The sequence below is a fragment of the Otolemur garnettii genome, unplaced genomic scaffold (genome assembly GCF_000181295.1).
Source record: "Otolemur garnettii isolate 467f Iridium unplaced genomic scaffold, OtoGar3 scaffold00007, whole genome shotgun sequence".
NCBI lineage: Eukaryota > Metazoa > Chordata > Mammalia > Primates > Galagidae > Otolemur > Otolemur garnettii.
Genome location: NW_003852402.1, coordinates 20,363,490 through 20,386,543, shown reverse-complemented (window position 1 = coordinate 20,386,543; position 23,054 = coordinate 20,363,490). Strand labels below are relative to the sequence as shown.

Sequence of the window (23,054 nt, the reverse complement as noted above, 5' to 3'; positions counted from 1 at the left end):
ACAAAAAAAAACCTCCAATGATCCAAGTTGATCCTTAGCTATAGCAGAACTCCAGAATTATCGAGACTAGCTCTGCCATGCGTTTGGTATAACCACAGGCTTATAGAATTATAAAGTGCCCTGCCTAAAGCCTGACATAAAATGAGTATTTCCCTCTTACCTCACTGATTTTCACATAAAACCAACCAGGCCTGGTGGCTCATGCCTGTAATCCTAGCACTCCGGGAGGCCGAAGCATGTGGATGCTTAGAGTAGGAGTGAGACCCCCAATTCTACTCAAAATAGAAAAACTAGTCAGGAGTTGTGGCAGGTGCCTATAGTCCCAGCTGCTTGGGAAGTTGAGGGAGGAGGATCCCATAAGCCCAAGTGTTTGAGGTTGCTGTGAGCTATGATGCCAGGGCATTCTACCCAGGGTGACAAAGTGAGATTCTGTTTAAAAAAAAAAAAAAAGACTTTACATAAAAACAGTTGCTAGAATCCAATGTAAAACAAAAAAATCACAAAGAACTGTGTTGTTTTGTAAGGCGCAGGGGCATTTGGAAAGTAGAAGTCTCGCTACTTTCTAACTTCACAGGCAGTGTAAATCACGGCTGTCTAATGGTGTCTGAGTCTGAGATCATCATCTAAATGGAATTCTTGAGATGCTTTTTAATCACAGAATGTTCCTCACGGTCAGAGGAATGGCAACTGCACAGGGAAGCATTTAAGAGTTCACACATGGGGCTGATGACATCAGGCACTATTAGCCTTCCTGGAAAACAGTCATTGATAAGAAGCAATTAATCAGCTACAGGTACAACAGTGTTTTAGAAGTGTAGTGAGAAAGAAGACGCACTCATTTGTAGTCTGGCATGGGACTATACCGATGACACAGAAGGCATTAAACTTGGAAATTCATGTCCAGAAACTGACATGCAGATTTGTTCAACTTAAATTATAATGTGGGTGTTCTAGAATTGCTTCCATGAAAAAAAGTGATGTCAGACACTTAGTATGTTCCAGACACCATAAACCTATTTAATTCTATTAACAGCTCCATGTAGAAGGGACAATTTTAATTATAATTTTACAGATGAGAAAACAGAGGCACAGAGAGGTTAAGTAACTTACCCAAGGACACACAGCTTTTAAATGACAGAGCTGGGTATCACATCAGATGTTCTAGGCCCATCATTCTTAATCATTATATTATATTACCTCTCTAATCAGAATTTTCCCTCTTCCTGCTTGCTGTGTTGAAATCCAGCCACTCCTTTATGTACAGGGAGTCACTTGGACTACAACATAATCAATAGCTTCTGGACCTGATGGCAATCTGGGCTGTCTTCTCGTCAGTTGTCCTCTGCAGGCTTTCTCCTGGGGAGACTGAGGGGAAGTCTGATCCTCTTACAGTTTGTGTATATCTTCCCTCTGAAGAGATGGAGCCATCTCTTCTGGGTGGCCTCTGTCCTCAGCACTCAGAGGCACATATATACCAGATGTGCACTTCCCACTCCATCGACAAAGGGAGATGTGTTAAAGCATGATGTGAGGTTAGGTGACCCTGGGGTTCTGATTGTCACGACATCCTTAACTTCTCTGCCTGCATGACGTCAGGCAACTTGGCTGCAAGAGGATGATTCCATCAAACCAAACCAAATCAAATCTCACCCCTGCTCCAAACCAGTTGACTCACAGTCAAAGCCAGTGCCCTTTGAATGGCCTTCAAGGCCCTGTATGATCTGTAGGACCTTGAGAAGTCTCTCTGAATTGATCTCTGACATTCCCTTCCTGCCTTCCTCCACTCCAGACTCACAAGCCTCCTTGCTCTTGCTGGGAACTTGCTGGACCCACTTCTGTCCCAGCTTTTGCACCATCTGTTTCTTTTGCCTTAATACTTTTCTCCTAATTTGCCTCATGGCTCATTTTCTCTCTCTCTCTCTCTCTCTCTCTCTCGTCTTTTTAGGACACAGCCTCACTCTGTTGCCCAGGCTTGAGTGCCCAAGGCCTCAGCCTAGCTTAAAGCAACTTCAGACTACTGGGTTCAAGCGATCTTCCTACCTCAGTCTCCTGAGCAGCTGGGACTACAACAGTGCACTGTGCCATGATACTCAGCTAACTTTTCTGTTTTTAGTAGAGATGGGGTCTTGCTCCTGCTCAGGCTGGTCTTGAACTCCTGAGCTCAAGGGATCCTCTCGCCTCGGTCTCCCAGAGTGCTAGGATTATAGAAGTGAGTGACCCAGACATTCCCTCACTTTCTTCAAGTCTCTGCTCAAAGGTCCCCTCCCCAGGGAGGACTTTCCTGCCTGTCCTATTTAAACATGAAGCTCATATTCCCACCGCCTCCCACCCTTTTCCCTGTCCCTCTTTCCTGCTTTATTTTATCCACTTCTGACCTGCATCCCTGAGGGGTCTGAACTCCTGGTTAACAAAACCATGCCAGGTCACGGCTGCTGTACCTGCCCTTGTACAGATAAAACTAGATAAGGCCGTACCAGGAGATGTGGGTCACCTAGGTGCCAGGCACACTTCTATCTGCTCCCACAATGAGAGTCCTCATTCCTCATGAGGGCCAGGATCAATGACCCCAGCCACGATGGTGACTCCTTGCAAAAACCTCACAACTTAAAGAGAGAAGTGTTAATTGATTATGACTATGATTAACATTGAAAATATAGCGGTTATGGCGACGCCCGCAGCTCAATGGTCTTGGCGTGAGACTAGCCAAGTGAACAGGCAGTGCCACGTATATAATGGGACCTCAACTGTGTTCCCAAATGGAACAGGATTTCTAGACCCACTGAGCCTAAAGCTGGAGAGATGCTCCTCAAGTGGGGTGCTGGAGCTGGTGGTCTGTGTTTCTCAGACCTCTGTACACTGCCTACTGGAGACACGGCGCCTTGTAATAGAGTTGACCTATGGAAGCCACCGCATGCTAGAGGGTGGCACCTTATTCCCACAGAGATTCTTCCCCAAGCTGCTGCCTCCGCCGCACCTATAAGGCTCCACCAGCTGTGGCGGCTGTGGGCTCCAGGAGGGTGGGTATGTGGTGCGGCCGGTAGATCCCACTGTCAGGTGGCCACTGCCGTACTGTCTTTCCCTTACGTGGAGTGCGTTGGCTGGAGGCAGTGTCATGTGAGATCCCGTGCTGCCAAGTGAGATGGTCTGTGAGACCTCAGATCGGGTGCTGGCTGAGAGTCGCAGGCTGAAAAGGCAAATTCATGCATGAAGTATGTGTCAATCCGAGACAGGAGCTGATCCCCACGGCCCTTCCCTAGACTGCCTTCTTCTACCTAATCACTCCCTGGCCGACCAGCTAAGCCATGCCTGCTGCCTGTGTGTCCATGAATGTCCTTACCTTGGAATGTTTCTCTCTATATATGGGCTCTACCTGTGGGGAGGTTTTCCCCTCATCACTGTCTTTGATCTGTTCTGATTTTATATCTATTAAGCAATACCCTGGTTAGCTGCCCGTGCCTGTTGCTCCTGGGGGCACTATGTCTGTCAGTCTCCTCTGAGATCTCTGTGAGTTGGAGCCCATAACCATCATCCAGAATTTGCTGCCTTTGCCTATGATGGTTCAGTGCTGCCTCTGGCCTCTGCCACTGAAGGATTCTATCACCCTCATTGCCACTAGTTCTGGAACAGCAAGCTCCTGTGGTGAAATGAAGCCTGCAGAGGACAGACGCTTCTGAGCTTTGCAAGGGTGCTGGGGGTGCCATCACCTGCCCCCTATTATCTTAGTAGAGGGAGTATCCCTCAGAGTCTCTGGAGGAATATAGTTTGTGGGTTTTCTGTTTTTATATAGGAAATATATTACTGTGCATTCATTTTTTTGAGGCTTTTGATCTCTCTTTCGCTAATTTCCTATAACAATTCTGACATTTCTTCTTTAAAAAAAGTAACTTAGGCTGCGCAGAGTGGCTCACACCTGTAAGCCTAAGTAATCCTCACACCTGTAATCCTAGCACTCTGGGAGGCCGAGGCAAGTGGATTGCTTGAGCTCACAAGTTCGAGACCAGCCTGAGCAAAAGCAAGACCCCATCTCTACTAAAAATAGAAAAACTGAGACAAGAGGATTGCCTAAGCCCAAAAGTTAGAGGTTGCTGTAAGTTATGGAGCCACAGCACTCTACCCAGGGCAATAACTTGAGACTCTGTCTCAAAAAACAAAACAAAACAAAACACAAAACCTAACCTAAAGAGAGAACTTTGAATTGATCATGAGTATGATTAACATTAAAATATAGCAGTTATGGAATTTTTATACTCCCAATAACAGAGATCAAAACTTTAGTTAAAGGAATAGAATACAGCCAATTTAATTTTCACTAATTCATGTCTATGATTGATTCAAGTTCAGCAGTTTTTATACCAGGCATTAAAAACTGAAATAGGCCTATAAATTAGGTTTATTTCAAAATGAAGGAAAAGCAAAGCTATGAACCTGGACCAAAGAAAGGATACTCTTGTGGCCTTGAGTCTTCTCTCTTAGAATGGATATTAGATCAATGTTGGAGACTCCTCTTAGGTCATGATTTGACTTCATCACACTTCAGGCGTTTACTCAAAGGGGAAGTTAACGATGGTCAGTTTGAAAGGCAGAAATCACTGATAACTCAAATCTACTTCAAAGGTGTTGTAGGCTCACTTATCAAACCACAAGAAACTCTCCAGGGCCGGCGCCTGTGGTTCAAAGGAGTAGGGCGCCAGCCCCATATACCGGAAGTGGTGGGTTCAAAACCGGCCAAAAAACATAAAAAAAAAGAAACAAAGAAAGGAAGAAACTCTCCACTTAGTTAAAAAAAAGAAGTAATGGTGGCCATATCTGGTATCTCAGAGCACAGTGCAATAGTAACTAGAAATTGTTACACAGTTATATGAAGAACAGTCATCAGGCTCCTCCTGAAGCCTCTATTTTGTTTAAGCTTATAAGAGACATGTTAGCAAATGTGTTAGGACCTTTCCCCTAGGTCTTCGTTGGATGTTAAGTCCAGTCCCACGGACAGTGGCCCATTGATTTCCAAATTCAAGGTGTGGGCAGGACCATGCTCTCTCTGAAGGGTCCAAGGAAGATTTGCCCTTGCTGCTTCCTGGCTTCTGGTAGTTGCTGGTAATCCTCAGAACTCCTTGGCTTGTGGATACATCATGTCACTCTCTGCTTTGGTTGTCATGTGGTCATCTCCCTTGGGCCTCTGTGTCTACATGTTCAAATGCCCCTGTTCTTATAGGGACACTAGTCATCTGGTTAGGCTTCATTCTGATCTAGTGTAACTTTATCTTTACTTGATTGCATCTGCAAAGACCTCATTTCCAAGTTCTCATTCACTAGCACTGGGGGGTAGGACTTCAACATTTTTTTTTTTTTGAGATAGAGTCTCACTCTGTCACTCTGGGTAGAGTGCCATGGCATCATCATAGGCCACAGCTACCTGAAAGTCTAGACTCAAGTGATCCTCCCGCCACAGCCTGGAGCTGGGGCCTCCAGACCCACCACAATGCACAGCTAGTTTTTTCTATTTTTAGTAGAGATGGGATCCAGCTAGTTTTTCTATTTTTAGTAGAGATAGGATCTCACTCTTACATTCCACCTTCCTTGGTCTCCCAGAGTGCTAGGATTACAAGTATGAACCACCTCGCCTGCCCTCAACGTATCTTTTTTGGAGAGCACAATTCAGCCCACCCCCTATATTGACAAACTCTCCCTTATCCAATTGATCATCCTCACCCCCCAATCCAGCACATTCCAGATCCATTCCCAGGCATCTTTTCCTGCTTTCTGCTAGAAATGTCAAATCCTACAGATCCCGCTCCTGGTAACTTCTCCTAGCCTGGAAGTAGATTTTCTTATCACAGATTTATTTTCTCTCTTTTTCCAACTTCTACCAAATATTTTTAAATAACCAAATTCTTTATGTGCTTCTTAAAGTTTAAGGCACAGTTCATGGACCAAATACAGAGTGAAGCAAGCATAATAAAAGCCAGAGATATATATTTTTCTCTGCTGATCTGGTAATCATCCCTCTTGAGGCCAGGGGTGCTGACTTTCTGCTTAAATAGGGCACAGGAAAGGGTGAAATCACTGGGAGAAAATAAAAACAATACCTCAAAATCTGTGAAACTGTGTGGGGGTGCTAGGGATACTTGGTTCCTGACTTTATGAGCTTGTAGTCTACTGGAAGAGGCAAATCTTAGTTTTAAAAATTACACAAATATAGATACCCTGAGAACATTGGGTGGGGGTGACAAGGTGTGGGTTTTTTTTTTTTTTTTTTGAGATGGAGTCTCACTCTGTTGCCCCAGGCTAGAGTGCCATGACTTCAGCCTAGCTCATGGTAACCTCAAACTCCTAAGCTCAAGTGATCACCTGTCTCAGCCTCCCAGAGGATTATAGGTGTGAGCCACCATGCCTGACCCAGAAAGTCTTCTCTTAATCTTTCTTAGGCATTGCTTCTCCAGAACCTTCCACAATGTCTGTTTAGGTAATTTGCGTGTGGTTTATAAGGTGAGTCCTGATTGGCTCTTGTGGCAGGCCCGTAGCAGCAGGCCAGTGTCCAGTCTGGCTTGTATGCTCACTTCAGCTGCAGTGGGGTCATCCTTGGGCAAGATTTCTTTTTAACTATTCTGAGTCTTGGTCTCCCATACTGTAAGATGAAGATAAATCCTTTTTAAGAATGTTTTGAGGATTAAGGAAGATAATATATATTTAAAAACAAACAAACACCTCACAGAGTGCCTAGAAGGTAGGAGTCCTCAGAGTCCCTCAATCTCTGTCCCTTATTCCAATTAGAATAGCAACTCCATGACTGTGTACAAACAATCTGAGGGACAAGGGACCCTTTCACAAGGCCAATCTCAATCCTACTGCATTAGCTTTCCAGCGCTACCATAACAGTATTCTATGTACGGCTGTGTGGCTTAAACAACAGGAATTTATTTTCTCTCCGTTCTGGAGTCTGGAAGGCCAACAGCAAGGGGTCATTAGGTTTGATATCTCCTGAGGCCTCTGTCCTTGGTTTGCAGATAATCACCTTCTCCCTGTGTTCTCACGTGGCTTTTCCTCTGCGCACGCACATTCCTGGTTTCTCCCTGTGTGTCCAAATTCCTCTTAGAAAGGCACCACACCAGTCATATTAGATTGGGGCCCTCCCCTGGGGCCATCCGCTGGGGACCTCATTTAACCTAAGTCACCTCTTTAAACACCTTACCTCCCATTACAGTCCCATACTGAGGTATTGGGGGTTAAGCCTTCAGCAAGTGAATTTTCATGGACACAGTTCAGCTCCTAAGAAATATTTACCGACTCGGCGCCTATAGCTCAACCGGCTAAGGCGCCAGCCACGTACACCTAAGGTGGCGGGTTCGAATCCCCAGCCCGGACCCGCCAAAACAACAATGACGGCTGCAACCAAAAAATAGCCGGGTGTTGTGGCGGGCGCCTGTGGTCCCAGCTACTTGGGAGGCGGAGGCAGGAGACTCGCTTGAGCCCAGGAGTTGGAGGTTGCTGTGAGCTGTAATGCTACGGCACTCTACCCAGGGGGACAGCTTGAGGCTCTGTCTCAAAAAAAAAAAAAAAAGAAAGAAAAGAAATATTTACCTACTGTAAATAAGCAAGTGAATGGATTTTAAAAACACATAAAATAATTTGTGAGTTCAGCCCACTCTGCGCTTCCAATATGACTTCATTATCTAGGAAACAAAACAGAGCCTCCTATGGAAACATTGGAATTGCAAGTAAATAGTTCTATAAGCGCTTAAGGAAAGGTTAGTTAGCATATCTTAAGCAATCAGACCCCTGGGGCTCAGATGTTTACTGGACAACCGTGTCTGCGAGTGGTGCCTAGGTATTTCCCTGGTGCGCCAAGGACCAGCAGCCCTCCACTGCAGTGATCTATATTTGGAGAAACAACAATGGCAAAAGAACGGAGATTCTCTGGTCTAAAAGACGAATTACAGGGCAACCGGGAAAGGAATCCAAATGGGACAAATAGCCATGTAGATAATTAAAGTCCTTCAACTTTTGAGAAAGGAGCTCTTTTTGTTTTTTCTTTCCTCGCTTATTCTTAAGTGACTTTCCCCTCCCATCCCCTTTTCATAAAACTTGTTTCTTAGTAGGGATGAATAGATCCTTCCCCCCCCCCCCCCCCCCGCCTCCGTCTATAGTGAAGGAATGATATCTGGTCCACCAACTTCATTCCACTGAACAGGGATTCATTGGATCCGTTTTGTCTATGCTGAGCACGGAGGGTAAGGAAAGTGGGAAATCCTTCCAGGGTCAGGGAGATCTTCTTTATTCAGACAAACAAATCATAAACTCTTTACTCACTTGCTGAGGGCGCCAGCAAAAACACGGTTAACTCAGCGGGATGAGTGCTCTAACGGGGGATGTGCGAAATGTACCAGGGATGGTGTAGACCCTAACATTTTGGCCCATGTCTACCCATGTAATGGTGGAATTATAATATTTTACTCTTTGTCGTGTTGGCTCATTTAATCTTTTTTAAAATTTTTTTTATTTCAGATGAATGTGAGGGTGCAAACAATTAGGTTACAATGTTTGCATTTGCTAGGAAGGCTCCCTGTTGTAGTTGTGTCTCATACCCAGGAGGTGGGCCCTATATACCTTTACATTGTGCCCATTAAGTGGGAGCACACCCACCTCCCTCCCTCCCTCCTTCCTCCTCCTCCCAACCTGAATTGAATTGAGTTTTTCTCCTATATAGTTGTGCATTAAATCATCTACTGGCTTCATATTAGAATTGAGTACATTGGATTCTTGCTTCTCCATTCTTGTGATACTCTACTAAGAAGAACGTGTGGCTCAGTTAATCTTAACTGCTCTGTGAGTACATTTGTCATACAGATGGGGAAATCTGAGACTCAGAAAGGCCAAGTTACTTGCCCAAAGTCACACAGCTAATGTGTAAGTGGCCAAGCTGGTGATCAGATCTGGGTTATCTAACTTCCCCAAGCCTGTCCCATCTCACAGGGTGAGGTAGGTGGTCTTCCGCCTGTCTGAGCTGGGCTCTGCAGGAGATGGCCCATTATTTTGATGCCTTGAAGACAAAACAAATCTGACTCTGAGGCCCTAACCTGGTGGAAATTAAATTTCAGTCAATTTTCATGCCCCCCTTTTGCCACACCCAGGTGTGCAAAGGACATACCAGCAGCTCAGGAGGTGGTCCCATTTACTCCTGATCCTGGGGTCCCTTGAATTGGTGGTTCTGCTGCCACTTTGGGCAATAAGAATAAGAATAAGTCCAGTGCCCAGGACTCTCCCAGCTCCCGATATCCTGTCCCCACCTGGGGAGCTGGCCTCTGGTCAGGCAGCCATGGGTGTTGCTTTGTGGGGAGCCCACATGTCCTTCTTTGGGGCTATTTTCCCTTTGATCATTATCGTCTCCTTTCCTCCCACTCTCTGTACTGTTACGTTCTCCCTCTGGAAAGTCTTAGGACATCTAAAATGATGGCATCATCTACACAGAGGAGGTCCTATGTCGGTCTGGTTCTCTAAGAATGCAGACCCCAAGATAGGATTAAACATATTGGAGATTTATTGAGGGAGAATGGAGGAGGAGCTGGAGGAGGCCGGGGTAGCATTCAGGCAGCTGCTGCCCATGTAGGAGAGTAGAGTGGAGAAGGGAGAGGTAGAAAGACTTTCAGGCCACACTACGGTACTAGCAAAGTTCTGGCAAGGCCAGTGGGGAGTCCTGGGGCCACGCACCTGTCAGAGGCATCCTGTAATAGCAGGAAAGAACCAGCCTCATAGCTCTGGCGTGCTCAGTCTTTGGTATAATAGAATCCTGGGAGAAGCACTGTCCTCACACCAAAGCCATGGTGGATTCAGAGTGTGGCAGCAGGAGCTGTCTTCAAGCAAGTTCCTCAAAGCCCCACAGTGGCTGGAAAGATCAGCCCTTTTTGCTCTTCATCTAAAGTATCTGGGCTCATAGAGAGAGATGTTAAGCTTATGACGAGTTTAAGCTTAACAGTTTTGCTAATAATAATAGTAAAAATACTTATAAAGCTCTTATATTTAGGAGGCACTACACTAAACCATTTACTCACGTCAATCATCAAGCAACCCGCTGAGGGGCTATTACAATTAGCCCATTTTAGAGATGAGGACCATTATGGGCTGAATTCAGTCTTCCCCTCGACCCCGAAATCCATATGTCGGATCTCGGAATATGGCTACCCTTGAAGATAGGCTCTTTATAGAGGTCATTAAGGTTCAGTGATGCTTTTAAAGTGGGCCCTAATCTGACTGATGTACTTCTAAGAAGTGAAAATTGGGCGCAGTGATACGCAGAAGGAAGAGCATGTGAAGATTCAACAGGAGGGCAGCCGTCTACAAGCCAGGGAGAGGAGCCTCAGGAGAAGTCAAGGCCTGTTGACCGCTAGGTCTTGGCTCTGGAATTGTAGCGAAATAGATTTCTGATGTTTAAGCCCCCCAGTCTTGGTGCTCGGTCAGAGCAGCCTCAGCAGACTTGCATGTGTATAAGGATATTGTGGTGTCAGGGGGTCAAGTCGGCCAAAGTCACAGGGCCAGCACCCAGGAGAGACAGAGCCCGTCTCCAACGCTCTCCTCCAACGGCCTTCCTGGCTGGGCAAGGGCTACTCAGTAACAGACCCTGATGACAAAGTGAATCAGGAAGGTCACAGAGACAGAGTACAGCCAGGCACACCGGGAAATGCGCGTGAAAGGGGCCAGGGGACCTGGCAGCAGAGACACAGGGTTTCACATCTTCCTTTATCATCCACTGGCTGCGAGATCTGGATCGGCTGCGAGTCTTGTTTTCTGAACCACAGTTATATTTTGTGCCAAAATGGGAGTATTAGGTTTCTCATGTCTCACTGAGCTGTGCTAATAATTGAGTAAGATAATTATATAAAATTGTGGAGAGAGGGAAGGGCAGAAGGCAAGAACTGGAATTTGCTTTATATAAATATTAGTGTGGTTGTTATATATTATCCCTGTGTTAGCTAACGTGAATCATAATGTGGAAATGTTAGAGCATCAGCTTTCCATGCTGTTCAAATTATATATGTTTAGTTGCCAGAAATTCATGGACACAGCAGATTAAAAAGTCCTGTCATCCAAATGGCTCTCAGAGCTAATGGCATTGATGTCCCATCTAGGAGCATAGATCCAGTGAATGATTGCCAGCATTTAGGTAGTAAAAATAGCTGGCATAGACTGAGTTTGTATTATGTGTCAAATCTGGTTCTAAATGACCTAAATATAATAATTCATTTATGGCAGTCTTTTTTTTTTTTTAAATTGAGACAATGTCTCACTTTGTTGGCTGCACTAGAATGCCATAGCATCAGCCTAGCTCACGGCAACTTCAAACTCCTGCATTCAAGCAATCTGCCTGCCTCAACCTCCTGAGTAGCTGGGACTGCAGGTGCCAGCCACCACACCCAGCTAATTTTTCTTTTTTTAGTAGAGACAGGGTCTCACTCTTGCTTATACTGGTGTCAGACTCCTGAGTTCAGGCTATTCCCCAACATTGGCCTCCCAGAGTGCTAGGATTATAGACATGAGCCACCATGCCTGGTCTGTTTATGGTCATCTTAAGAACAATTCCATAAGGAGAAACTATTATCCTGTTCTTGCAAATGAAGAAACTGAAGCCCAGAGAGGTTAAGTAACTAGGTTAAAGTCAACCAGCTAAGTAAGTGGAAGTAACTCAAGCCCATAATGGCTCCTGGATTGGACATAGATTGGAGAAGAAATGAGGCATCTAGGATGGTTTCAGGATCTTTCCAGAGCATCAAAGTAGCAAAATTGTCCTTCTTTGGGTTGGGAAAGATTTTAGCAATTAATTTTTTTTCGGGGGAATTCAGTTTGGACACGTTAAGTTTGAGATTCCTATTAGGTGCTCAAAGAGATGTCAGATAACTCTGGGTCTGGACAATGGGATCTGTGTGCATATACTTGCCATTGGAAGGCCAGGAGATCAGGTCAGATCAACTACAGGGCTTAGATGGAAAGCAAGAGACCCAAGAACTGAGTCTGGGCATTCCAGGGTCCAGGAAATAAGGCCTCAGCAGAAGAGACAGAACAAAAGCAGTGGCCAGAGAACTAGCAATAATCAAGTGAGTGTGATTTCCTGGAAGAAAATAAAGTAGGCAGGGAAGAGGGCGACCAGTTGTGTCAGATGCTGCTGACAGGTGGACTAAGTGACCCTTGGACTGAGCCATGTGGAGGACAGGAGAGCCCTAAGAAGACTGGCTTTGGTGGGCAGGTTGGGGATACCTGGACCAGGAGAGAAAGGGAGGCAAGGACTTTGCTACAGTCATTTCAGAGTTTTTCTTAAACAAGGAAGATGAGAAATAGAAGAATAGCTGAAGAATGTATTTTTATTTTAAATTTTAAATGAAAGGACTAAAAGCATATTTGTAGACAAGAGGAATGGCCTAACAGAAAGGAGAAAGTCATTGATGAAGTGTGGCGTGCGGGTTTCTGGAGGAATTCCAGGAGTAGATGGAAGGAGGCGAGATCTAGTGTCCAAGGACAAAGGTTGGCCTCTGTGAGAAGCACAGCCAACTGCAGTAGAAGGCAGAAGCCATCAGTCACATGCAGGCAGGGGGTGGTGGGAGAGGCTGCAGCTCTCTCCTGATTGCTTTAAAGTCCTAGCACGTTTACTAAGCTTCCACGCTGAGCTCCCAAGTTGAAACTGAAAGCTCCTTCCTGTGTTTAACATCACTCTTCACTATGATCACAACAAAACCTGCCTCACGGGTGATGATAGCTGCTCGGGCCCCTGCCTTTCTTCCCCACTAGCCCGAGAGCTGGCGGAGGGCAGAGAACATGTCTCAGCAGACGCCCAATAAATAGCTGATGCACATAGAGCTTGAAAACTGATTTTGCTTGAATTATAGGAATCGATCACTGTTATCTTCTGTATGGAGCAGTGGGCAAAGGGTTCATGTTTCGATACGGCTCTTCTGTTAACCACTGTATTAGCTATTTCTTACTGAATTTAACATTTAATATTATTGAACTTAATATTGAAACGTGTGTGCTTTTCTTGTTTTTACAAAGATTTGGACTTTAGTTGGGCCATGGCCGCATCCTCAGAAGAGTTACAAAACGTGAAAGGATGCAACAGCTCCTTTGATAATTGACAGAAAGCATTCAGTTTGTCCGGTTATTTGTGTGTGTGTGTGTTTTAAGGATGAGGGTAAATTTACCATCAAGGATGCATTAGAATTGAAATCTACAGGAGTTAGTATTAATCTAGTGCCAGAGGATCACCCCCTCCCCGCCGAGCCAGAACCGCCTAAGGCATGAAAGATACACAATCACTCGGATGTGTTGTGATAGAAATTGTGCCTCCCGACCTCCACTTAGTATTTTATTAAGGCTTAGAAAAAGAGGAGGAAAGAAAAGGATCTGCAAATGGACTAATTTTCTCCTGTATATCTTTTCAGCAAACTTCAAGTGACACTAAGGTTAAGGTCAAGTGTAATAATTAGATCACGTGATGTGGATGAACTCTATCAATGCTCTTTTCTTTTTCTTTTTTATTGTTTGGGATTCATTGAGAGTACAAAGAATTAGGATACACTGATTGCATTTGTTAGGTAAAGTCCCTCTTATAACTGTGTCCCACCCCCAAGAGGTGTGCCACACACTATGACCCCCTCTGCCCTTCCTTCCTCCCCTCTCCCTGGTCCCTCACTGCCCTCACCCCTTGTCTTAGATCATCTACTGCCTTCATATTTATCAATGCTCTTTCTGAAGGAAATTCAGTACAGTGTATTGAACATAGGCTTCAGCCTAGGCTGTCCAATGACTTAGTTTCCTCATCTGTAAAATGGCACGATGACACTTTCTACTTTGTGGGATTGTCATGAGATTTCAAAAATTTAATGCCTATTAAAGTCCCATACACTATCCAGAATATCATTATAAGCCATTATAACTTACTTTCATTATAATGATAATAACTTTAAACAATATAAGCAGGTGGCATTCTCCTTTGTGTTTTCTTTTCTCTTGGTCTATTTTTTCTTTTTGCCTGGTACACTTTCTTCTTTTCCTAATCCTGGCTTTTTCTTCTTCCGATGAAGAAAAATTGATGGCACCAATGAGGAAGAAGAAAACATCGAGCTGAATGAGGAAGGAAGGCCGGTGCAGCCGTCCAGGACGAGCCCCCCGCTCTGTGACTGCCGCTGCTGCGGCCTCCCCAAGCGTTACATCATTGCCATCATGAGTGGGCTGGGATTCTGCATTTCCTTTGGGATCCGGTGCAATCTGGGAGTTGCCATCGTGGAGATGGTCAACAACAGCACTGTATATGTTGATGGAAAACCAGAAATTCAGGTTGGTATCCATCCACAGTGGGAGCTTTTTTGAACATGGTTGTGTAAATAACTTTGCTACATGAAGGAAAGCAGTGTGTTCCATTCAGCGAGGTGGCAAATGCGTCACCTGCTACTATGTGCTGGGCACTGTGCAGAGTGATGGGGATGGAACAGTGAACAGACTAGTCTTGGCCCTTGTCCTCATGCAGACAAGTAAGTGACGGCCATGTGGGGTTGCAGGTGCTTTGGGAGGGTACACAGGATGCCGGGGCTCTTATAGGAGGAGGCCTACCCCAGACTTTGATAGTATGAAAAAATTCCCAGAGATAGTGATGGCTGGACCAGACAGAGAGAGTTCTGGTTGGGTGGGAAGAAGAAAGTTTGAAGAAAAAGGAACATCCTGTGTGAAGGAATGTAAAGCGGGGGAGAGTGTGCGTGCAAAAGTGTGCATGTGTGGAAGAGCACAAGTGTGGATACACACACACTACGTGTGATGTGCGAACACGTGGACTTCCTTACTGACAAATCATATGACAACATCATTAGGTCTAAAAATCACTGTAATTTTAAGTTTGAAGTGTAAAACAATTATTTGACGTAGTGGCAATGACGGTAATGTGGTCGAACATTTACGGTTTCCACCAGTGACAGAGTCCCAGGGACTAGTAATACTACTGTGACCTCTTCACCACTTTGACAATTGCTAAAATACTAAATCCCAGTTAAGTTAGTGAAGATAAAGATGTAATTCTTTTCCCTGTCCAAGTTCACAGATCTGCAGGATTCTATCCAAAGACCCCAGGTGGGGAACTGGATGTAGCTAAATAAATGGGGGCCACATCATATAAGGCCAGGAAAACCCCAGAGGGAGTCATGTGTGGGCTTTAAGCAGAGAGGTGATCAAATCTGCAGTCTAGAATGATCACTGCCCAATGGAAGGGGCCAGAGGCCCAGTTCAGAGGCCGTTACAGTTAAAGGCAAGCAAGCTCTGATGTGACTTAAATAGCATCCTTTAGGAACCACTGGAAACATAAAGTCTGTTTTCTATTTCCTTACATGGGGGTAAAAAGACAAAACAAAAATGTTTGCCCAGTGGACACCCCAGGCATACGTACTTCATTGGATTGAGCACACACACTGAAATGACTCATGCAGAAACCACTCATCTGCAGAGAGGCATCTCATAGTTCCCTGGTCCTCGCTCCTATGTGAAGAAATCTTTGGACCAGAGTTTCCCAAACTGATGTCTGGGAAATCACCTCATGCTCTTCATTTCTTGGACTAACTTGATCACCGGTGATGATGCGGCATCTATTAGCGTCACCTGTGACAGTCTCCTATCCAGCATTGGTTTGGGAAAATTTGATTTCAATCCATTAGAAAGAAGTCTTTAGTTGGCCTGCATCTGTTTTTTGTTTTTTTAAAACTAAGAGATTACTCTGCCAGTGGAAAATAGCACCTTGGACACCCTCTAACTAGTCCCTTTCTGATGCCACAGTAGAATGTGTCCCCAAAGGATATCCTGACTTTTCTTGGAGGTGGGGGTGGGGACATAGAGATGGAGGAGCATATCATGCATTTTTAAAATAAAGAATGATATGTGTTAGCAAGGAGGTTTCTGATGTGTATCACCTGCGTTCTTTCAGCCTTTTGTGAGCAAGGCCAGCTAATTAAAACTTGTCTGCCGAGGCCCAGATCGCAATGAGATGCTGTTTTGCATTTGTTTGTTGACTGAAAAGATAGGACTAGGTCAATAGAGTTTGCTCTGAGGTATATGGAAAAGACGTTTTGATAAAGGCAAGGAACAATAGTAGTGTACACTCTACTTTCTTTGGTTTTGTCCTCTGGAGTCTTAGAGAAACTTGATTACGATAAAAAAAAAAAATGCTTTACAACATTGTCTCTGGCCCTGCAAGGAGGGAGTTAGTATTTCAGGAGCGCTGGTGCAACTCCCAGATTTATACCTGGTCCTTTCTCACTTGTTCAAATACGGTAAAGCTTGTTCAACCATCTTACAAAGATTTCACTAATTGTATTAAGAAAGGCTCTGAATGGCCTGTATGTTTGTTTGTTTGTTTGTTTGTTTTGCTTTATGAGGAAACATAGGGCATTTTGCACCAAGATAACTTAAATGCTCCTTTTCAAAAGAGGGACAGAACCCCAGACTGTGCTCCACCGTGGGGAGGGAAAGGTGTCTTTATGTCATTCTTCCCCAAGGGGGAGCGGAGGGCCTGCCAGGAAGGGCAGAGTACAGCCTTGCCTCCGGAACTCTTCACTGAGGTCTCCAGCTCGCTTGCCTCCGGGGGTCTTTCTCCTGCTTCTGCTGGAGAAGGTTCCTTTACCCCGGGTCTCTCCATGGGCTCTTCTCTTTCTCTTTCCTTCCTTTTCTGTGGCTTCTCACTGCCTTCCAAAGCTGAAGTTCCTTAAGCTTTGCTTACCAGGGAGCTGATGCATCTGACCCTGATGGAGTGACTCCGTGGACTTGTTTCAGTTCAGTGTCCACTGTTGTCTGAGTGTGGGTTGCTCTACACACACAGAGGAATGGAGGGAGGGAGAGGCTGATTGGCTGAGTCTAGCCCATGGCTTGGCCCCCTCTGCTCAGGTGTCCAGTGAGCCATGAAAGTCAGCTGTGAGAGTCACCTTGAGGGGAAGGTGGGGTCCTTGGAGAGAGAAGTGTGAACTGGAACTTCTAGCAATTCTTTGCTCTCATTGTCTTATTGTAAAATGGGAGTAAAAGGACTGCTTTGGGGCAGCACCTGTGGCTCAAAATGGTAGGGCGCTAGCCCCATATGCTGGAGGTGACAGGTTCAAACCCAGCCCTGCCCCCCCCCCCAAAAAAAGAGATAATTTCCATGACATGCTTATCAGTTTCCCAAGCCTGTCCTAACAAACTACCACAACCTTGATGGCTTAAAACAACAGCACTGTATCCTCTCACAATGTGGAGACCAAATTCCACAATCAGGCATTGGGATGGCCTCACTCCATCTGAAATCTCTAGCAAACATCTTGCCTTGACTCCTTCAGCTTCTGGTGGCTCCAGGAGTCTGTTCGTTTGTGATAGCTTCACTCTGATCTTGGCCTCCACCTTCACCTGGCTGTCTTCTCTGTGTGTCTCCTATTCTGTCTCAGACCTCCCTTAGCCTCTCTCTTACAAGGGCACTTATCATTGGATTTAGGGCCCAGCTGGATGACTTGGAATGTCTCAAATCAAGATCCTTGAATTTTTCACACCCACAAAGACCCACTCTCCCAATCAGGCAGCATTTACAGGCCCCAGCATCTGCTGTATGTATCTTTTGGGGTCATTTTTGGCCTATACTGCACCTGACGCAGTGCTTGGCTAATTATCATGATGCTTCATATTTGGGACCCTTATGATTATTTTGGCCTTATTTTTAATTAAAATTTATTTTTCTATTTTTATTTTTTTTACAAGAGGAAGGGCTTTATTCACCAGCCAAGAGCTTACGGCATAGAAGAATTCCAAATGGCCGCGCTCCCCCACTGGCTTGGATTTTCCTTTTTATTGACAGTCAAAAAGTTCCACCCCACAGGTGCCCTTCTCATTGGTCAGTTTAAATCAAGTGGGAGATGCTATTCCAGCCCCTACAGAACTATAGGATTTCACAGAACTTGGAAATTTCCAAGTTCCAGGAAGTTAAGTTTACAAATTCCTAAAAGCTAAGTCACCATGGAAAGGACCCTGCAGGTGTATCCTTGTGGTATCCTTGAGAAGACCTGTTCTCCTAGACCTCACCTTTCTCGGGTATCCTCTCTCATTCCCCCCTTTTGAGACTCCAATATATTTTAATTTGGGATATTTATTTTATTTATTTATTTTTAGAGACAGATTCTCACTATGTAGCCCTCAGTAGAGTGCTATGGCGTCACAGTTCACAGCAATCTCGAGCTCTTGGGCTTAGGCGATTCTCTTGCCTCAGCCTTCTGAGTAGCTGAGACTACAGGCTCCCACAACAAGGCCCGGCTACTTTTTGTTGCAGTTTGGCCGTGGCTGGGTTCAAACCTGCTACCCTGGGTATATGGGGCCAGTGCCCTACTCACTGAGCCACAGGTGCCACCCATTAATTAAAATTTTTTTATGATAAGAATAGTTACTATAAGAGCTACCCTCTTAATAAAATGTCTAGTATAGCATAGATTATTACTGACTGTAAGTACAGTATTGAACAGCAGATCTCTAGAACTTATTTGCCTAGCTTGACTGAAGCTCTATGTCTGTTAATTAGTGACTTGCCATTTTCTCCTTCCACCAGCCCCTGACAAGCACCGTTGCACTATTTAATCTTATTACGTTGGAGTATTTTATTTCCTTTTCTTTTTTGTGACAGAGTCTTACTTTGTTGTGCTAGGTAAACTGCTGTGGAGTCATAGCTCACAGCAACCTCAAACTCTTGGGATCAAGCGATCCTCTTGCCTCAGCCTCTTGAGGACTACAGGTGCCTGCTACAACACCCAGTTTTTTTTTGTTGTTGTTGTTGTTGTTGTTTTTTTGCAGTTTTTGGCTGGGGCTGGGTTTGAACCTTCCACCTCTGGCATATGGGACTGGCTCCTTACTCCTTTGAGCCACAGGTGTCGCCCTAAGTTTGAGTATTTTAGATACTTCATGTAAGTGGAATCATATAGTATCTGTCTTTCTGGGATTGGGTTTTTTTTTTTTTTTCCACTGAGCATAACATCCTTTAGGCTTTTCCAATTTGTTACATATTGCAGAATTTCCTTCTGCTTAAAGACTGAATAGCATTCCATTGTATATATTTATGACATTTTCTTCACCTATGCATCTGTCAGGGAGCATTCAGGTTGTTTCTGTATCTTGATAATTATGAATAACGCTTCAATGAACTCAGGAAAGCAAGTATCTCTTCCAGATCCTGACTTCAATTCTTTTTGATAAACACCCAGAAATCAGATTGCTGAATGATAAAGTAGTTCTTTTTTTCATTGTTTGGGATTCATGGAGGGTACAAAGAATTAGGTTACACTGATTGCATTTGTTATATAAAATCCCTCTTAGAAGTATCTCCCCCTCCCAAGAGCTGTGTCACACACCATGACCCCTCATCCCCTGCTCTCTCCCCTCTCCCCACTTGCTCATTCCCCTAACCCCCCACCCTTGTATTAGCTCATCTACTGCCTTCATATCAGAATTGAGTACATTGGATTCTTGCTTCTCCATTCTTGTGATGCTTTACTGAGTAGAAAGTGTTCCACCTCCATCCAGATTAATACAAAAGCTGTCAAGTCTCCCTCTTTTTTAATGCTGAATAGTATTCCATGGTATACATATACCACAGCTTGTTAATCCATTCCTGGGTTGGTGGGCATTTAGGTTGTACTTCCCATGTTCTCAGGCATTTTTTTTGGGGGGGGTACTAAGACCGTAAATCAAATAGGACATGGATGCTATCTTAGTTTCTTGCTACCCTGTGTGGGAAAGGGACATGTGAATGGCTAGTTTGAAGGCAGCACACTGTGGGTACTGCAGCCTTAAGGACAGAGGTCTATGGGGCAAGCCTGGGAAAGAGTAACCAGTTCAATCTCAGGTAGTCAGGAAGTTTTCTCAGAGGCAGGGACATGTATAAGGAATCTGAAAGAATGAGTCACTTCACCTGGGGAAGAAAATGAGAAAAGATACTAGGTCACCATTTTTTTTTTTTTTTTTTTTAAAAAGACAGGTCTCATTCTGTTGCTTTAGGCTGGAGTGCCATGGCTTCGGTCTAGCTCACAACAACCTCATCTCCTAGGCTCAAGTGATCCTCCTGCCTTAGCCTTTCAAGTAGCTACAGGCCCTAACACAACCCAGATAATTTTTCTATTCTTAGTAGAAGGGAGGTCTTGCTCTTGATCCTGCTGGTCTTGAACTCCTGAGCTCAAGTGATCTTCCACTTGGGCCTCCCAGAGTGCTAGGATTATAGGCATGAGCCACTGTGCTGGGCCAATCACCATTTTTCTATGGCTGGGTAGTACTCTATGGTTTGCATATAACACATTTTATTAACCTACTCATGTTTTGATGGCCTCTTGGGCGGTTTCTGCATCTTCGTAACTATGAATTGTACTGCTACCAATATTTGAGTACAAGTGTCTGTGTTTTAATTGTCTTTTTTTCCTTTGGGTAAATACCTAGTAGTAAGATCGGTGGATCCAATGGTAGGTCTACTTTTAGTTCTTTGAGGTATTTTCATAGTACCTCTAAGTCAACAGCACAAGAATGGAAGAACACACCGCATGTACCCAAGACTAAACTGGAATTAGTCAATCAACACTTCTGTGCACACTTGGAAGGAAAACTCAGTGGAAATAAAGTAGGTGGGAAAGTAGAGAAAGGGTTGGGGAAATTCACACCTCACTGGTGCGATGCACACATTTTGGATGCAGGGCACGCTTAACAACTTTGACTTAAAATGTACAAAAACAACTTAGGTAACCGAAACGTGTGTCCACCAGAGATATTCTAAAATAAAAACACAAAAAATAGAAAATGAGAAAAGGAACTCTAGCCCTAGACAATCACATTTTCAATGGCCTAACAGTCATGGAGGGGTCTGTTGTTACCGTCGTCATCGTCATGTAACAGCAATGGCTGCTAACATGCCCTGAGTCTACACGGTGTTCCAGGCACTATCCTAATCTGTTAGATCAGTGGTTCTCAACCTTCCTAACACAGCGATGTATTTTCGTTATTACAAAGGGGTCGCAACCCACAGGTTGAGAACTGCTGTGTTAGATGCAAAATCTCTAAGCAGAAGATAACCTATTAGAAACATTCATGCCAATGACCCCCATACTTCCTGTGAGTAGGTAGAATGGGTTTTATTACCCTCATTAAGAAATGACAGACTTAAGATTCTGACTCCCCTTGTGCTTTCATGAAACTGGTGTCTGAATAACCTAGCAAATGACTTCTTAACCCAAGAACTTCTTTTTTGTTTTCTTCACAAGATGTTTTAGTGGTTATTACTATTTGGTGTACCCAATAGATACATGTTTATTCAAATCTGTACGTGTCTTTTTTTCCCCAGCAGGTGAGGGCTACAAGAGCAGGACTTTGTTGTGTTCACTGCTATGTCCCAAGTATGCACGATGCCCTCCATGAACCTGTTGGATGAAAGAAGAATCTCACGAGGCTATTGTAGGATCACTGGTGGAAAATGAGGGTCCAGTGTTTTCTGACGAACACAGCTGCCTCTGATTTCTCTTTTCCAGACAGCACAGTTTAACTGGGATCCAGAGACGGTGGGCCTTATCCATGGATCTTTTTTCTGGGGTTATATTGTGACTCAAATTCCAGGTGGTTTCATTTCGAACAAGTTTGCTGCGAACAGGTAAGATAAGCTGATAGAAGACGGGTGCTGTGTACCTTTATAAAACCTGCCTAGTCTGCTCTCAATTTAGGGGTACAGATGGAAAAACAGGAGCCTTCTCAATAGATGTGATTCACAGGTCTTGGTTCCAAATGGCCCTATTCTTAAGTGTCTCTTTTATTTACCTTTCCTCAAGTGTAATTGACCTTACAACTCTTTAAGTGATTGTGTGCTAATAGGAACAATTGACTCTGAGTCGGGAGAAATGGTGCCTGTCCCCTAACTGGTTCCCTGGGTTCCTTGAGTTACTTTCCCTCCCTTTCTGGGCCTCACTTTCCTCATCTGTGAGGTGACACACTGGGTTAAATTGTGTTTCGGTTCCCCCTGGCCAGTGACATTCTATAATCTTACTAATACTGCCTGGTACCAAAAAGGTTTTGTCACATGAGTAGTGGAGGCTTGTGTACAGACTGCAAGGTGTGTCCTTGAGACTTTATAACAGGTGTTTGAGCAATTGAAGTGTCCAAGAACAGAACGAGCTGTCTCAAGAAGCAATGAGTTCTCTGTCACTAGAGGTATTCAAGCAAAAGAGGATGGCCACAGGGGGGAGATGTTGTCGAGTGTATCCCGTACCAAAAAAAGGCATGAGCCAAATATCTCTAGGTCCCTTCTGGTTGTATTTCTCATGTGACTTCACATAAATGAATTTCGTGAAGTGGATTACATTACATCAAGCTATGTTTTTCAAATTCTAAAATGTAACTCATTAGATGGTTGTGAAATAAGTATAGTGCTTTACCAATGAGCATTTTTAAAAGAGAAGATGATCAAATAGAATAAAACTGAACAGAAAATCTCTGAGTGCATTGTGCTCAGAGAATGGCAAATGTTGGTTTTTGACACTTTTGTGTGTATGCGTATGAGGTTACAACATAATACATTTTGTTTATGGGTCAAGGTGAAAAAGGTTTGAGAGGTACTATCCCTGGATCTCAATGTGTCTAAACACAACTGTGTTTCCTTATGTTCTTGTCTAACTTGTGTTTTTTACTTACTGGTACTTACCTATTGCATTCTTTTTAAAAAGTGATAAAATATTGGCTACTATGGTCTCCTCGGTTACCACTTACATCTCTTCCCTAAAAAGAAATCAGACACAATCTGATTTTCCAGCATGTAAAAGGGGCTGAAGCATCATTCACAGGGGTGCAAAGGGGAGACCATGCTGCCTGCTCTCTCCTCCCAGGACACCCTGGGCCAGGCAGGGAGGAGAAGGATAGTGGTTCTGGGCTGAAGGCAGGTGCACAGCCTGTTCTGTGCCTGGCTGGTTCCAGGACACAAGATGCTTCTTGGCTGGTCAGTATCCTTTTCCGGAAAACTGAGAGCAGCTCTGGGAAACAGGAGACAGGACCTCAAACATGTGAAGTCTTGA

The 23,054-nt window shown here is 44.4% G+C and overlaps 1 protein-coding gene across 2 annotated transcripts in view; it reads left to right on the top strand.

Annotated features, from left to right (window-relative positions):
* SLC17A8 (solute carrier family 17 member 8) overlaps positions 1-23,054 on the top strand; it is a 48,018-nt gene that overhangs the window by 2,667 nt on the left and 22,297 nt on the right. For both annotated transcript variants that reach the window (XM_012814207.1, XM_003783317.1), the window contains exons 2-3: positions 14,061-14,313; positions 21,525-21,643. In XM_012814207.1, the coding sequence (XP_012669661.1) occupies positions 14,061-14,313; positions 21,525-21,643 (372 nt within the window). The remainder of the gene's footprint in view (positions 1-14,060; positions 14,314-21,524; positions 21,644-23,054) is intronic.